Source organism: Equus quagga, chromosome 1 (assembly GCF_021613505.1).
Source record: "Equus quagga isolate Etosha38 chromosome 1, UCLA_HA_Equagga_1.0, whole genome shotgun sequence".
Classification (NCBI taxonomy): domain Eukaryota; kingdom Metazoa; phylum Chordata; class Mammalia; order Perissodactyla; family Equidae; genus Equus; species Equus quagga.
The window spans coordinates 167,256,069-167,273,449 of record NC_060267.1 but is presented as its reverse complement, the minus strand read 5'-3'; the positions used below and the strand labels follow the sequence as shown (position 1 = coordinate 167,273,449).

Genomic DNA, 17,381 nt, shown 5'->3' with positions numbered 1-17,381 from the left:
CAGGCCTCGCGCCGCCCCGCCCCGCTTCGCCGCCCCGCCCCGCTGCTCCGCCCCGCCCCGCCGCCCCGCTGCTCCGCCCCGTCCCGCTTACCCCGCCCCGCCCCCTCCTGGTACCCGGCTGAGGGGCAGCGGCTGCCGCCCGCACCATGGGGACGGCGTCGTCGCTCGTGAGCCCCGCAGGCGGGGAGGTGATCGAGGACACGTACGGGGCGGGCGGCGGCGAGGCCTGCGAGATCCCGGTGGAGGTGAAGCCCAAGGCCCGCCTGCTGCGCAGCTCCTTCCGCCGGGGCGCGGGAGCGGCGGCGGGGGCCGGGCCCGGGTCGCTGCCCCGCGGGACGGGCGGGGGCGGGCTGCTGGGGGCCAGCTTCAAGTCCACCGGCTCGTCGGTGCCCGAGCTGGAGTACGCGGCGGCCGAGTATGAGCGGCTGAAGAAGGAGTACGAGATCTTCCGGGTCAGCAAGAACCAGGAGTTGTTGTCCATGGGCCGCCGCGAGGCCAAGCTGGACACGGAGAACAAGCGGCTGCGGGCCGAGCTGCAGGTAACGCGGGGCCCGGGCGCTCGCCGGGGGCGGCCCGACCCCGGGAAACTGAGGCCGGGGGCGGCCTGCCCACGCCGCGCAGCTGCTTGGCTGCACCGCCAGGCTGCACGCTGGACGCCTGACTCCGTCCCTCGTCCGTCCTGTCTCCTCTCCAGAACAAGTGGTTTTCAAAGTTGAGCAGAAACTGCTCCGCGTTTTAATTTGAGGGAACATATACTCTTGGGGTCTAAACTGATTCCTTAACTAACCGCCCTCCTTTCTGTTTCTGGTTCATTCATTCAGACCCCTTGAAGCAATTAGCCTGACAGTGTCTTGGAGCAGCAAATGCCCATCTCCGGGGGCTCCAGGGAAGTATGTTCACCCAAGATACACACAAGACTTTGGTCACGAGCGTTCAAGCAACTCAACACACTCCTCCTAGTAGTTATTAACTCCCTCCCTCAAATTTTACTTACCTCCAAGGTGGGGCTCACGTCTCGGTTTCTTTGTGAAGTTCGATAGGTCTTAGGTTTTAATGATCTTGAAGTGAATTTTTCTGCAAGTCCCCTGATTTTCACCATCTTTACTGCTGTGGATGAAAGTGTTGCCTAGGTGTAGTCAAATTCCCTTAACCCATTTGATTAATTTACTCAAAAACCATTATTGCATGCCCTCCCTGTGGTAGATCTATTTTGACTGGTCCACATAGCCTGTAAAGAGCCAGCCCTGATGGCCTAGTGGTTCAAGTTCCCCACGCTTGTCTGCCGCAGCCCAGGTTCGTTTCCTGGTGATGGAACCATACCAGTCATCTGTCAGTAGCCATGCTGTGGCAGGGGCTGACGTAGAAGAACTGGAAGGACCTACAACTAGAATATACAGCTTTGGGGAGGAATAAAAAAAAGAGAGGAAGATTGGCAACAGATGTTAGCTCAGGGTGAATCTTTTCTAGCAAAAAAAAAAGTTGAAAGTAGTTTTAAAAAAGCATATAAAGCAAGAGATTTCTTCTCTGTGAGCAAAGTTGTGAGACTTTGTGCCATCAGTTTTGGGCTCATCTGAGGGTTGTGGTTTGTTTATTCTCTTTCTTTACTATGGAAGAAATCTAGACAGCCCAAGTGTTCCTGGGCTCATCACAGTAGGAATTGAATAAATACCTCAGACTAATTTTTCTAAAAGGAAGAAGCCTTTTTCCTTCTAGACTAGGGGTTCTAGTCACCCCCCCCCCCATTAGCTGTTGTATAATTAGCGCTGTTATCTGGGAAGACATACTTATCAGCAGTCTATCTGTTGTCTTATCGCTTTTCCTACTGGGCAGTCTTAATGTGCTTGCATGCATAACATGGACCAGATTTCAGATATCAGATTTCATGTGTTCAAGCCACTGTGCAATGGACACTGCACGCTGGAAATAACTGAGATAGAAGTAGAAAAGAAGGCTGGAGCAACCAGGGAAGAGTACAGTAAGGGCTGACAAATGTCACAGTCCCAGGTTCCTCCTGTTAGCAATCCTGCTTCCTTATGTAACCCTTTTAGTTCCTTTCTCCCGTATCTAGGCATTAAAAAAACTCTTCTGTATTTGTTTAATCCATTCAGTCAGACGTTTACTGGAGGCCTGCAGTGTGTCAGGCACTGCAAGCACTCCAGGGACAGCAAAATGAGGAAGACATGGAACCAAGGAGCACGTGGTCTCACTGAATTAATTATCCTTCAAGTTAAGCCTTACAAATTGTACTTTTTGTTCTCTTGAAGATGAGAAAACTGAGGTGTAGAGAGGATTAAGAGCTGGTGCAGTATTTCAAAGAAAAAGTATTAATTTCCATTGAAAGCTTAATGTTTAGTGTCTTCATTTACTATAGTTTCTGTGTTTGCAGTTTTTTCATTATGTGTTTGAATAAAACGCCATTAATGCAGTTCTTGATAACTGGTAAAATAGTAAGTAGATTGTTAAAATTCTAAGATATGTAGGATGTTTGTAAGATAATGTAAAACTTGGAGAAATACTAATTTTATTAGAAATAACAATGTAAATTATTCCAGGCACTTCAAAAAACTTATCAGAAGATACTTCGCGAAAAGGAAAGTGCTTTAGAAGCAAAATACCAAGCAATGGAGAGAGCAGCTACATTTGAACATGACAGAGATAAAGTTAAAAGGCAATTCAAGGTAAATTCCTTTTTTTTTTTTACCTGCAAAGTGACGTAGAATAAGAACAGTATATTTTTAAAGTTCCTATAATGCTGCGATGAATAAATAGAAGTAACTGATGTAGGAGTCTTGAAAGTTATAAAAACTAGATAGAGCACTTTTTACATATTCAAGTTGAACCTGGTAAACTTAAGATAGTTTCAAAGAAAAGGTATAAAAGTGAACATCTTAATAGGGATTTTGAAAAAAAAAGGAAAGTGTTCTCTATGGGGGGAAGGCATTTGGAAATGTTTGGGATGTTTTCTCTGGGAGGACACTGCGGGCATTTAGCAGGAGGGGGACAAATCTGCATCCTGCAGTGCACAAGACAGCCCCACACTAGAGACACGCATCCTGCAAGAATTCCTGTGCGTTCCAGTAAGGGAACAATGAGGTGGAGGTACTTGGATAATTCATCCTACAAAAGAGAAGATCAAGGACTAAACGAATATTGGTTTTATGAATGAAAGATTTTTCCCTTAAAAGCTGATGACACAACTTTTTGATTATGGAAAAGGTTTCAAAATTAAAATTCTTCTTTTAAAGATTTTTAGGGAGACCAAGGAAAATGAAATTCAGGACTTACTGAGGGCCAAGCGAGAGTTGGAGAGCAAGCTGCAGAGGCTACAGGCTCAGGGGATCCAAGTGTTTGATCCTGGGGAGTCTGATTCCGATGACAACTGCACGGATGTTACTGGTAAATTTATTTCCTATTTATGATATTTTGAGCCTTCAGTATAGGTGTAGTGATATTTTAGAGCCAACTTTGAATCCTTTAAGCTGTAAGTGACTGCTGTTACAGATGGACTTGCACTTTCTCTTTCTCACCTGTTAGGACAGCTCTTTTCCATGAAATCTGTGACGTTGTCAGGGGCTGAGGTTCTTTCTGTCTTGTTGCTCTGCCAACCTTAACTCATAGCTTGTCTCTCTCTCCTCTAAGACGGCTCCTCCAGGCCCCACCGTCACATCTGCCTTTCAGCCAGGGGAAGAGGGAAAGGAATACATTCCTTTCCTTGAAAACACAATCGGAAAGGTATACAGATGCCCCTATTCAAAACCCGTTGGCCAGAACCTCACCTAGGAAGATTGGAAAGTGTAATCATTAGCAGGAGACCCATGTATCTACCTAAAATTTGGGGTTCTGAAACTAAAGGGAGAAGGGGAGAATGGATATTGGAAGACAGCTAGTAGTCTCGGCCACATTGTTATTCCCCATAATGATGTATTCTTTGCAACTGTCAGAATATCTGCATTCTGTTTCACTGAGTGGTTTCCAATGCAGCTTTGTGAACTATTCAAAAAGTTTTTATTTTATAATTAAACATATAAAATAGTTTTTTTTCTAGATCTAACAAAAGCCTGGAATCATAGAATGAAAGGGTCCTCTGTATTCCAAGAAAATATTATTAAAGTGTGACTGATACTGAAAAACAAAAAAGATTCTCTTTTAAAGGTGGTGGAAAAATTCAGTCACTCTCCCATTTATAAAAAACTGTAATTATATTCTTACAAACTGATGCATTTTGGAGTAAAATATGACAACTGACAATTCCTTCTTAATTTGCATTTTATACCATTGGAATCTGACCAGCATCCTGGGACTTTTATTACTAACTTTTGAGAAAAAATATGAAGTGATTCTTATTGGTGTAGAGTGACTAAGAAGATGCTTTTATACCCCTACATTAGTCTTAGTGGTTATTTCAGTATTGACATATGTTAAAATGCATAGTGTTTCAAAATTATTGTATTGTAATTGTCCTGGCAAGTTAAGGAAAGCAAGTTAATATTTCGTTCTAGGTCTTTCTTCATATTTTGATTTAAACATGAAGAAGGAGTGCCTGAGGAAATGTTACTCATTTGAGAGTCAAACATCTACAAATAATAATCTCAGTTTTGCCAGAGGTTTAGCCCAAATACCAGTTTACTTGTAGTTAGTGAAGGATGCCATGTAGATATTCTGGCAAATATAATTTATAAAAAAAAATCAACATGTTCATAAGTACCTATTGATTCAGACATTAATTCTGTTGCTCTTGGAGGTTAAAGAGTATATACTTTTTACATTCTCAGTTTACATCCTAATGAATTACCGATGTTGATTACTGGTGTGCTGGTAATAGTGTTCCTTTGAAATGCTTTCCTTCAAATTTTACATTGATACCTAAACTGTACAGTTGGAAATGTTTTTCAGAATTTTTGTGTGTGGGGTTGTGTTTTTAACTTCTCTCGTTACTATAATTCCTTTGGTTCTTGTATTCTTTGTTTCTTTTCATCTTTTTTTTAATCCCCTCTTTGAATTTGAGATGATAACTAGAATTATGTTAACCAGCACCTTAGAACTTGCCAGAGGTTGGTGGCAAAGTACTTTCAAAATCATTAAAGTTTGAATAGTTGTTGTATTTACAATATTGTAATATTTTTCTTAAATTAGAAACTCTGTTCAGGATATGTGATAAGTTTTTGAACATTTACGAATTTGGTTTTCACAAGATAAAATCTCTTGCTGTTACAGCTGCTGGAACCCAGTGTGAATACTGGACTGGCGGAGCCTTGGGAAGTGAGCCGTCCATAGGGAGTATGATCCAGCTTCAGCAGTCCTTCAGGGGCCCTGAGTTCGCCCATAGTTCTATAGACGTGGAAGGACCCTTTGCAAACGTCAACAGAGGTAACACACAGCACTTGCCAATTACCTTGGCTGATGGTAGTGACTGTTCGTGTCCTATAATCTTGTGCTGGGAGACCTACCATCAGCGGAGCATGAGATTTGTATTCTGGGTCTCTTCCAGTGTCAAACCATCTTGCGCTGGTGCTCTCACTGACCGGGGCTGATGAGGTTACATAATTCATATCAGGATCAGATGGTGCTTCCAGGCCAGAATGGCCAATCAGGTTCTAATAACTGAGCTTCTTGTCTGAATTCTTAGGTGATTTAGTTGAACAGTGAGAGTCTAGTGTAGATTAATGTAGTTTTTCATCTTTCATTCTGCATCTTTGATGGTGTTAAAGGTTAGAGCAGGTTGTGGAGTAGAATACAAAAACCTTAGTTATATAATGTAGTGTTCTTAGTCAAAAGGATGTTTTTGTTATTTTTATATAACTTGGTGTCCAAAACAGTTCTAAGATCTGTTCAGAATTTCAATACCACTGCAGATCTGAGATGTTGTAAGTAGCTCTACTCTTTTTTCTTAAAACTATAAAATTATTTAAATATCTATTAGCAAAATGAAAATCAATTTTTAATTATGCCTTTTGAATTAGTCAAATATGTCTTAAAATGTTCATTCTCAGTAAATGGTATATGATTACTTTTCATTTTATACCATTCTTGAACTTTCTTTCTTTTTCTTTTTTCTTTTTTTTGCTGAGGAAGATTTGCCCTGAGCTAACAACTGTTGCCAATCTTCCTCTTTTTGCTTGAGGAAGATTCACCCTGACCTAACATCAGTGCTAATCTTCATCCATTTTGTATGTGGGTCACCACCACAGCATGGCCCCTGACAAGTGGGGTAGGTCTGCACCCAGGAATTGAACCCGGACTGCCAAAGTGGAACATGCCGAACTTAACCATTAGGCCATGGGGCCAGCCCCTTGAACTTTCTTTTTGGCTCAGTATATTTCAAGAATAATAAGTAGGTGAAACCATAGGCTTGCCTTAGAATGTGGGCTCTCCTCAAGTAGCAAATTAACAAAACATCTCATTTAGCATAGTTCCATGACATTTGACTGGAACCACTGGTACCCCAGCAAAGACCACTGGTGGCATTGACTGCTTTAAGCCCCAGGATAGAATTGGAGGTTAGAGAACTGATTGCCTTCTAATATATTATTCTAGAAGCTATATCAGTATTACAAGTGAGATCAGATTCCCTGCTATGACGCCTGTTGTGTTTTTTCAGACTCTTTTTGGAATGATCTTGTCAAATGTTTTCTAATAATTTTTTTCATGAACTGATGAGAAATTTTATTTTCAGATGACTGGGATATTGCTGTGGCTAGTTTATTACAGGTTACTCCCCTGTTTTCACATTCTCTATGGAGTAACACTGTCAGATGTTACCTCATTTATACAGATGAAACCCAGCCCGAAATGGATCTTTTCCTTAAGGTGAGGACTTCTATAAATTCTGTATTCACTGATTTAAAATACAAGTTAATATTGTGTCCTATTTATACTACAACATCTAAACCAAATAGTTTACTACCTACTAGATTATATGCCTTAAAGAACAGGAAGCATCTTGGGCTTTTCTTGCTTAGTATTATCAGTATTTTCAGATTAAGGCCTTGGAACTTTATGCTTTTCAATGCTTCATTACACATTGTGCACAGTATTTAAGACCTGTATTAATAGTGCCTGCTTTGGTTTACTATCTGCTAGCTCTGTCCTTGAATCTATTTCAGGTTGTAGCAGAATTGAATCCTTGCCATGGTTTGTAATTTCTCAGGGCAGCCGTTGGGGTTAATGTAAGGCCCACAGCCTGTTTTTATATGACCCAGAGCTAAGATTGGTTTTTACCTTTTTAAATGGTTGAAAAAAGTCAAAAGAAGAAGAATATTTTGTGATATGTAAAAATTATATGAAATTCAAATTTCAGGGTCTCTAAATAAAGTTTTGTCGGAACAGAGCCGCAGTGTTTGATTTACACATCGTCTTTGGCTGCGTTGCACTACAAGAGCAGAATAGATTGAGACAGAGACTAAATGAACCACAAAGGCCTCCGCCAGAACAGCCAAGTTGCTAAGCTATTATTGATTTGTAAAAATTTTGCCATCTGGCCCTTTACCGAAAAAGTTTGCCAACTACTGTTCTAATTGAATTTTAAATAAATCTGCATGTCACATGCTTATACCTGCTATATTAACATCCTCCAGATTGTTGATTGATAAGTTCATTTAACTTTCCTTTTTGATATTACTTGATTTTGGTAAAAAGATAAAATATTTTGAAAACCAGAGCTTCCACTCACTACCTGAATATATGTTATTCCCAAAGACATGTTGAGGGAATTACTAATTTATTGCATAATAATAGTCATCGTTACTTAGTAATTCAATTTGTTATAGACCAACATATTTTTATTTTATCTGTTTGTTTTAGAGTTCTAATATATGTGGTGGACACTTTTTACTGTATAGACCTATGGATTTATATTTTTCACTCTTTATAACAATAAAACAAATCATTTGCAATAATAATAATAAAAATAAACAAATACCAAAGCAAAATAACCTAATATTTTTCTCCAACCATTTTATGTTGTATTATGAAATAAATCATTTTCTGAGCTAGGAAACAACCAAGTTGCTAAGCTGTTTTTTTTTAATAGAAAACCTTGCCTTTTCTCTTAAAGATTTTCTTTAAAATGTGATTACATATTTTTTTAAATTTTAAATCAGAAAATATCCAACATAACCTGTTCTAAATCATGCTTTTTTATTTTAAGAAGTATGAAGCTGCCTAGATCTTTAATTCAGTAAGCTGTGCTCTTATATGTTTTCATTTGTTTTTAGGACTATTCACCTAAACTTAAAAGAATGTGTGAGACAATGGGATACTTCTTCCATGCTGTGCATTTTCCAATAGATGTTGAAAATCAATACCTCACTGTAAGAAAATGGGAAATTGAGAAGAGCTCATTAGTTATCTTATTCATTCATTTAACTTTACCAAGGTAAGCTGAAAATTCTGTAACTTACTACAGGAGTTTAACTTGTAAATAGGATTGAGATTGCCAAATGAAGCTGAAAGATAAATTCTAATTGCATTCTTATAACCAAAAACCATCCATGAAATTCAATAAATTCTATGCCTTTTCATAGTTAAATAAAATAAAGAATTGAAAGTTTTGCACTGTTAGGTTTGTTTAGTAGGTCGTAAGATTAACGTCATTAGTGTAAAGATCATTTTAATCAGGGCTCAGCAAACTATGGCGCTGAGCCAAATCCGATCAGCCACCTCTTCTTACAAATAAAGTTTTATTGGAACAAAGCTATGTTCATTCAGCTCTGTATTTTCTGCAGCCGCTTTTACACTACACAGCTGACTATTTGCAACAGAGACCGTGTGGCCTGCAAAGCCTAAAATGTTTACTAGCTGGCCCTTTAAAACAGAAAATTTGGGGACCCCTGATTTCAATAATCAGCATTAACCTTCATTATTTTCTTTCTTCAGATACAAATTGAGAGGTACTTGAACACTTATATAGGTGTTAAATCATGTTTTTAATTCTCTAAGGAGCTTACTACTTAAATCCAATAAAATGAGCAGTTTTCCTATAATGTGAATATAATCACACCAATGAATCTAGTCTGCAAATAAAGATTTTTTTAATCAATTAGATATTTAGATAGAAGACAAAATAGGTAGAATGAGGGGGTTAATTTTTCTTTCTACATTTGCTATCTGATTGGATTTTACCCTTCCAAAGCGTTTTTCTCTCTTTATTGAGGACCAGCTCTGACTTGAACGGTGTCTGGGAGTGTGTGGAGCCCTAAGCTTTCCCAGAGACCCTGCAGTGTAACCCGTCATTGATCCTTAAGACTCTTCCCAGAGGCCAGGGAGCCACCTGGTCAATGAGCCTTCACCCAAAACAAGTTTAAGAATTCCTTCAACTGGATGTCCTTTAGTTGGGTTTTTTTACCTCCTACCCCCTTTTCTTTTCCTGTTTTGTTTTTATATTTATTAAGAAAATATCCTGTTTTATTATTTAATATCTGGGTAATATTTTATCTCAAGTGGTAATACATATCATTTGTTGTTTTTTTCTCTTATTAATTCTTTAATCCTTGAAACCATCTTGTTTTTTTTACCTTATATCCATATTTTGTACATTATTGTACATTATTTTTCTTTTATGTCTGTCTGGAAGCCTGACAGTAGGGGTGGGCTTCAAGCCACACAGGGGCTGGTGGAGGCTTAATTTCTCTCAGGTTGCTCCTTCACCTCTCCTGATGGCTTCCCCGTCTTCCTAAAAGAGGAATCTACAAACAGGTCCCCTGAGCGGTACCCAGTAACCCCTCTGCTTCCCTCCCACCAAGTATTTGAACCAAATCCCAGGCGTCCTATCGTTTCATCTGAGCCCCACATAGGAGTTTTGTAGGGACTGTTTTGAAATAGGAACATGTGCCTAAGTAGAAGGCTCGTTCTTTGGTATCCAGATGGGCCGCAGACTTCCTCCCAAAGTAATAACAAATGAACCGTTGCAATTCCAGAATTCTGTAGAACATGGTCAGAATGATTTCAACAAGGAAAACTTCTATGGTTCAGATTGATTTAATTGGCAGAGAGATAGGTAATAGAACATTATTTTCTTCTGTTTTGTATTGGGGCTGGTATTTTAGTTGATTATGCAAGGTCTGAATCACGTAATAGCTTTCCCCTGCGTACACACACTAGCTTGCCTCTCTAGACAAACTTTCATTTATTGTTTTTTAGAAAGGGGAATTGGTTGTAATTTTCCTTGTGGTGTAGAAAACACTAGTAGGTTATTCTAAGATTTTTCTAGAATGTAAATAGGAATAGTACAAACTGTAGTTATGGTACCTTGTAGCAAAGTTAGAATTTTTTTAAACTTTAACTCAATTGAGATTTTTACTAGCTATCTAACCTCCCCATCTCCCTCTGGATCTTTCTTATAGTGTATCTTGGGTGTGAAGATTCAGATCATGTATTGGATGAGAAAATCTACAGGACTAGAGCAGAGAAAAATGTTGAAATCTTGAGGCTGATACTATTTGTGTTTTAACTTGGAAATTGTGTAATTGTAAGCGGAATTAGGTTTTCCATTTATATGCAAAGTCTCATGAGTCTGGTGCATTATTTTGAGCCATGTTTCACAGAATTTTTTTTTTAAGGTATACTTTATGGGTGAGAAAGATTGGCCCTGAGCTAACATCTGTTGCCAATCTTTGTCGTTTTTTTTTTTTCCTCCCCAAAGCCCCAGCGCATAGTTGTATATCCTACTTGTAAGTCATTCTAGTTCTTCCTTGTGGGATGCCGCCACAGCATGGCTTGATGAGCAGTGCATAGGTCTGTGCTCAGAATCCAAACTGGCAACCCTGGGCTGCCAAAGTGGAGTGCATGAAATTAACCACTCGGCGAAAGGGCCAGCCGTGTAACAGTATTTTTGAGAGTATTTTTTTTATTAGATTAAAAAAGTGAAGGTTGTGTTTGCTTTAAAATTTAATTTAATGCACAATGTATTGTACCTACTTTCACTGTCCACTACGGAACATATTATATTTTAAGACTAAGCTAGAGCAGAGCTATGAAATATCCATTTTTAGAAAGCTTCACTTATTCTGCAGCTGGGCCTTTTCTGGCCACTTGTCATGGTAGTAAAGCCCCGTTATTGGCACTTAGGTTGATTGACTGTTTGCTGCCACAGTGCAGTGTAATACAAGAAATCCTGATTTCCATTCTAGCCTTTTATTGGAAGACTGTGAAGAAGCTTTTCTGAAAAACCCTGAAGGCAAACCACGATTAATTTATCATCGTTTGGAGGATGGGAAAGTCACTTCTGACTCTGTCCAGCAATTGATTGATCAAGTTTCTAACCTGAACAAGACCAACAAAGCCAAGGTAAAATTCACAGCGTTGTCTTTTAAGAATGTGCTTGGCAGAGGGAAGTGCTGGAGCAAAGGCCACGAGGTGGGAGTGAGCCTGGTGAGTTTTCGGAGAGGAAGGAAGCCAGTGTGGCTGGAGCAGAGCGAGTCGGGGGATTAGGAGGAGAGGTAATAGGGGGACGATCGTCAAGAACCTTCGTTTTTTCCCTTGGAGTGAAATGGAGAGCCACGGGAGGACTTTAGACAGCAGCAGAAGAAATTCTACTCTGACACGATCTCTTTGCCTGCTATGCTGAGCGTTGACTGTGCGTCGGAGGGTAGTCGGGGAGGGCAGAGTTGGCGAGCTGTCACAGTCATCCAGGTGAGAGAGGCTGGTGGCTCTGACTAGGGTAATGGTAGAGGAGGTGATGAAAAACAGTAGGATTCGGGATAAATTTTAGCAGTAGAGCCAACAGATTTCATAACAGATTGGTTGTGGACTATGAGAGAAAGCAAGGAATAAATAGCGATATGTGGCTAAAAAGAGTATGATCTGTGAGTGGACAAATCAGATTCTTTACTGTGCTTTTTTCCCCAAGCAGAGTCCTTCTGTCTTCTGTTAACCAAGGAGTAGTGTAAGGAGGAGCCTTTTTATAGTAACCTTTCCTAAGAGTATTGGGAAAAGGAAAAAACTGATGAAGTGTGGGAAAAGGATTTGATCATCGCTAGATGCATGGCGGGATATATTTTAGAATAGCGATTACAAGATTTTGCGTTACTGCACACTGAGATAACTTGGTAAATGTTTATAGTTAAGAATACAATCAGAAACTACTCTGTGATTTTAACAAAGTTTTAATTTCTCTATGCCCAGCCAGAAAAGATCACGTGTGAATAGAAGCATTTTTCTTTACATCATTTAGTATTGAAAAGATAGCTTGAGACCCGTGTAACCTAGTAAAGAGGCTAAGAGAAAAGAGTACAATTTTATTATAGTTAATCTTCAGAGCCGTTTCATTCTTTGTTTTAATTATTTTAGTATCAGCCTAGTCTTCTATCAGCATAAAGGTGGATTTTGATGTATTTTGAAGGTTGTGTATATTGAGTAGTACGGAAATACATTGGACAAAATTAGGACACATAATCAAAAGAAGGATACTTTTTGTTTTATTGCAACATTGTTCACACTAAAGCCTTGTGTCTCCTTGAACAAGTTACTTAACTTGCCTCAGTTTCCTCTTCTGTACAATGAAGGTAATAATGAGTGTTTCCCACATAGGGTTGTTGTGAGGATAAATGAGCTAATGTATGGAAAGTACTCAGAACAGTTCCTGACACATAAGCACTATAAAAGTGTTCACCACCACCTCCTCATGTTATTACTGTTTTTTCTTATTGTTGTTAAATTTCTTTTTCCAGATCATTGATCACTCAGGAGATCCTGCAGAGGGAGTATATAAAACTTATATTTATGTGGAAAAGATTATTAAACAGGTAAATATAGATTCCCTGTAAGATTTTATCTAAAATATTTTAAGACTGGTTTCCATAAAGTTGAGTTTTCCAGAGAAAAATCACTTGTTTGTTTTTTTGGAGACAATATCAGGGGAGAGAGCCATCGTTTCTGGTGGGAGTCAGTCCTGTGATATTATCGTGGTATTAGTAGTATCATGTATTTTTTTTCTTCTTTTTCTCCCCATGTCCCCCCAGTACATAGTTGTGTATTTTTAATTGTGGGTCCTTCTAGTTGTGGCATGTGGGATGCCGCCTCAACGTGGCCTGGTGAGCAGTGCCATGTCTGCACCCCAGATCCAAAACTGGGAAACCCTGGGCCACCGAAGTGGAGCGGGCCAACTTAACCACTCGGCCGCGGGGCTGGGCCCTAGTATCATGTATTTTTATCTCTCATCTGTCTCACAAAGCTATTTGATGCCTCCGTACCTGTTAAGTGTAAAATGGATTACAAAAATGGGAGATAAAAGGAAGTATCTGAGGGAAAATGTTCATCCTATTCAGTAGAGAGCCTCCTCAGATTCTGTATGCATCTTGAATTTCTGTAAATTCAAAAAATCTTCCTCGCATTTTTCCACCACACTATTCCTAACAGCAGGGAGGGGTGAAAACACACCTCTCGGGGTCTGAGGTCATGGATCCTAGAGCTGTCTTGAACGGAAAGTTTCTCTGATGTCGCAAGTATTATCTTGAAGATTTATGAGTTATATTTTCTGCTTGATATTATACCCATATTTATTTTTAACACTAGAAATCACTTAAAATTATATATCAGCAAAAATTCTAATAATGATAATAAAAAGAAAAAGAACCCTCTGTCTTCAAGTAAAACGGGCACAAGAGGAAAACATACCATGTTTAGCCTGTGGTTGCCCATACCTGTGGACAGCTCCCCCAGGGTGCCAGGGACCATATTTGAGAAGTAAGGGATTAGATTACTTTTTAAAATTAACTTGCATTGCAAGTATGGAGATTTGTTATCAAAGAAAAAGAGTGAGCCCCAAAACATAATGATAAGACTTCTGGCAACAGGTTTTGTGTAGTGTTCTTTAGTATAAAGATTGACAGTACCAATTTTGATCTTCTCAACAACCTTGTGAACTTTAGGACCAAGATAAATAAAATGAATTGATCAGAATAAATGGCAGTAAGTGAAAATGGACATATTTACCATCTTTACTGCTTGAAGAACAACATATTTTCAGTGATCTGATATAAAAACTGGATATCATAGTGGAGGTATTTGATATGAAGAAACCTCATGTTAGTAGTTAAATTCTTATAAAAATGTAAAGCAGCGTATTTCTTAGGCATTAGCACAATCTTTAAAAGTATTCACCGGCCAGATATAACCAAAGATATTGTATACCCATTTTGCAGAAAACAGATCCCATGGGAGTCAAAAAATCCCCCTAACTTTATTTTTAAGAAAAAAGAGAGGTCTTTGTTTTTATTGTTTTAGTATCTCCCTGTTTCTTTTCTTTATTTTTAAGCTAGTGCTTATTTTTCCAGTTGTAAGTTTATTCTTGTAGGTAGTGTGCCCGGCCGGAGGTTTGGACTTGCCCCGTTGGTCGGGTAAGCCGCTTCAGGTGAGCGTGCTGACACTGCTGCAGGTCTTTACGTTCTTTGTTCGTTTTCGTGTGCTTGCTCTTGCTGTTCAGGACATCCTCGGCTTTGAGAACACAGACCTGGAGACTAAGGATTTGGGCAGTGAAGATTCTCTTCCAGAAGAAGATGATTTTGGTGATGTTCTGTGGGACATACATGATGAGCAAGAGCAAATGGAAACTTTTCAACAGGCTTCAAATTCAGCCCATGAGTTGGGATTTGAGAAAGTAAGCATTTGGTGTATTGTTCCAACAAAGATCTGTTGCCGCTTAAAGGCTGTATTATGATTGCTTTTTCCCCTAAAGATACTCGAGGTTAGTGATCATGTTAGTGTCTGCCCTCAAGGCTTGATTATCCATGTTGAGATGTGCTTAGGTGTGTATCATATGGAAGATATGTGAGAGTCAAATATACTTAGGAACATCAAACATTTTTAGTTACAGATTAGGATTTATCAACCGCATGTTCCTTATGCTACCATCTCCAATCCACCAAACCAAGATTAGGAGAGCTAGGGAACTTGATAAAATAGTAATGCCTGGGGCTGGCCTGGTGGTGCAGCGGTTAAGTTCACATGTTCCGCTTCCACGGCCTGGGGTTCGCGGGTTGGGATCCCGGGTGTGGACATGGCACCGCTTGGCACGCCATGCTGTGGCAGGCATCCCACATATAAAGTAGAAGAAGATGGGGATGGATGTTAGCTCAGGGCCAGTCTTCCTCAGCAAAAAGAGGAGGATTGGCAGCAGATGTTAGCTCAGGGCTAATCTCCCTCAATAAAAAAAAATAGTAACGCCATTTATTCTCCCAATTCTTGGAGGAATCAAAATAGCAAACATTCGGAAAACAAAGCACGGTAGTTAATGCAATGGGCGAATCAGTTCATCAGCACGCTTAAATGTCTAAACCAGTGAACAGAATTTGAAGTGCGTGAAGAATCTATGTCCAAGTTCAAAAAATACTTAGTAAAACTTAAAAATTAATGTAGAAACTAATATTTTGAAGACAATTACCATAGCTGTCACTAACAGCTGTATTTTTATAGGACTTTTATAACTTAGTCTATGTTTCTGTCCTGGTTCCACCATTTCCTAGCTCTGTATTTTGATCAAGTTACTTTACTCTAAACTTTGACTTTCTTGTCTGTAAAATGGGAATAACCAGTAGTACCTACCTCAAAGGATTGTTGGGACGACTAAACCGGATAATGCATATGAAGCACTTGGCTCAATTCCTGGCTCTTGAGAAATGTGAAACTGTTGTTGTTTTATAAGAGAGTACTGTTATCGTTATTTTATAAATGAAGAACCTGATGTTCAGATTGTGGTTTGCTTAAGAGCACACAGGGAGTCGATAGCAGATCCGGGATTTGAACCTAGGTCTTCTGGCTCCAAAGCCTCTGCTCTTTCCTCTCTTGTAAGGGGTCTTAACTTGGGAACCGTGGTTCTATAAATAGGCTTTATGTGGAACCATGAACTAAATGTTTGGGTTTACGAGGTCATAAATTAATAAAGCCCTCTGCTTCTTGAGAAGCATCATTGCTATCAGAATTATTTGAGTTTCTGGGAAGATGTTCTGTATTTGGATATGACAAACAGAAAAACTTATTGAAAAATTATACCAAGTAATTACTTATTGTAGTTGCTGGAAATTTCTGCTACCGTTAAGCTAGCCACAAACTACTTAGTACCAGTTCTTTTAATTCCTCATCAGCTATCATTTAGACCACTCGTACACTTAATAAACATCTCAACCCCCAAGATAACTTTGGAGACTCCTGGGTAACTTCTGAGGTATTTGGGATTTCTGAGCGTGGTTTTTTATAGCTCTTGCAGTTTTTAGTGTCTGGGGAAAGCCTGGCAGATACAGGTTCTTGGACCTTGACTGGCGCTCCCTCAATTTCAGAAAGATGTCAGGTGGCCTGTCCTAACTTGACTCTCTGCAGCGGGTTGCGAGACTCCAAAGCCCCAGACAAAACCTGCTCTTGTTTGGACCTATTCTCAGAAACCCCTGGAAACTGAAGGGTCTCCAGGGAGGATGTTCTGACCAGGTCAAGGATGCCTGCCAGTGCCCTCAAGGCCTTCTGTGGGACTTCCTGTGGTTTAGGGGCTACAGGGTAATACAGGGGCCTCCCTGCAGCATTCTGCAAAATGTCTGAACACTGCAAAACCCCACAGGGATCTCAAGTGTTGTCCCTCATCTGTTAACTTACAGCAGTACTGTGTGTAGAAGAAATCAGGGCCCATTCTTAGCTTGCTACTTGGGGCGTATTTAGCCATAAAAGTAAGCAGTTAATGAGGGTGTTATTGACTAAAAGTAGATTTCATTTTCTCCAGGGATAGCAGAGGATAATCAGAAGTTGACTCTATTTAGTATTCTAAGAGGCATGTGCTTCCTCACAATTTACATTTGTTTTTGTTTCTAGTATTACCAACGCCTTAATGATCTAGTGGCGGCACCAGCACCGACTCCACCCCTTCTTGTATCTGGAGGACCAGGTTCTGGAAAATCCCTTCTTTTATCAAAGTGGTATGATGCAGAAATTATCATTGTTGTCACTTGAATTACTGAATTCATTCAACAAAATGTATTGTTGCACGTCTGCCCTCCTGCATGGCCTGAACTAAATATTACAAAAGCAAAAAGGAGGGGCCAGCCCCGTGGCCGAGTGCTTAAGTTCGCTCGCTCTGCTGCAGCGGCCCAGGGTTTCGCTGGTTCGGATCCTGGGCCCGGACATGGCACCACTCATCAGGCCACATTGAGGCGGCATCCCACATGCCACAACTAGAAGGACCCACAACTAAGATATACAACTATGTACTGGGGGGTTTTGGGGGAGACAAAGCAGGAAAAAAAAAAGATTGGCAACAAAAGCAAAAAGAGTAAAGTAATAGATTCATGCCTTGACGTGTATACAATTTGGATGTTAGTGAGAAGACACAGAATGAGAGAGGAAGAGGAAATGGGAGCATTTGTGATTGTACATAAATTATATAGGTCAGAGCTAAAGGAGTGCTG

The 17,381-nt window shown here is 39.9% G+C and overlaps 1 protein-coding gene across 9 annotated transcripts in view; it reads left to right on the top strand.

Annotated features, from left to right (window-relative positions):
- The first annotated feature begins 119 nt into the window (after positions 1–119).
- Positions 120–17,381, top strand: part of NPHP3 (nephrocystin 3) — a 39,005-nt gene continuing 21,743 nt past the window's right edge. For 7 of the 9 annotated variants that reach the window (XM_046673236.1, XM_046673251.1, XM_046673228.1 and 4 more), the window contains exons 1-10: positions 120–539; positions 2,553–2,678; positions 3,246–3,396; positions 5,215–5,367; positions 6,674–6,807; positions 8,214–8,374; positions 11,127–11,283; positions 12,666–12,740; positions 14,420–14,593; positions 16,789–16,892. In XM_046673236.1, the coding sequence (XP_046529192.1) occupies positions 147–539; positions 2,553–2,678; positions 3,246–3,396; positions 5,215–5,367; positions 6,674–6,807; positions 8,214–8,374; positions 11,127–11,283; positions 12,666–12,740; positions 14,420–14,593; positions 16,789–16,892 (1,628 nt within the window). In that variant the 5' untranslated portion in view covers positions 120–146. Of the gene's footprint in view, positions 540–821; positions 1,002–2,552; positions 2,679–3,245; positions 3,397–5,214; positions 5,368–6,673; positions 6,808–8,213; positions 8,375–11,126; positions 11,284–12,665; positions 12,741–14,419; positions 14,594–16,788; positions 16,893–17,381 lie in introns of all 9 variants that reach the window. The other 2 variants (XM_046673277.1, XM_046673259.1) reach the window with 2 other exon arrangements.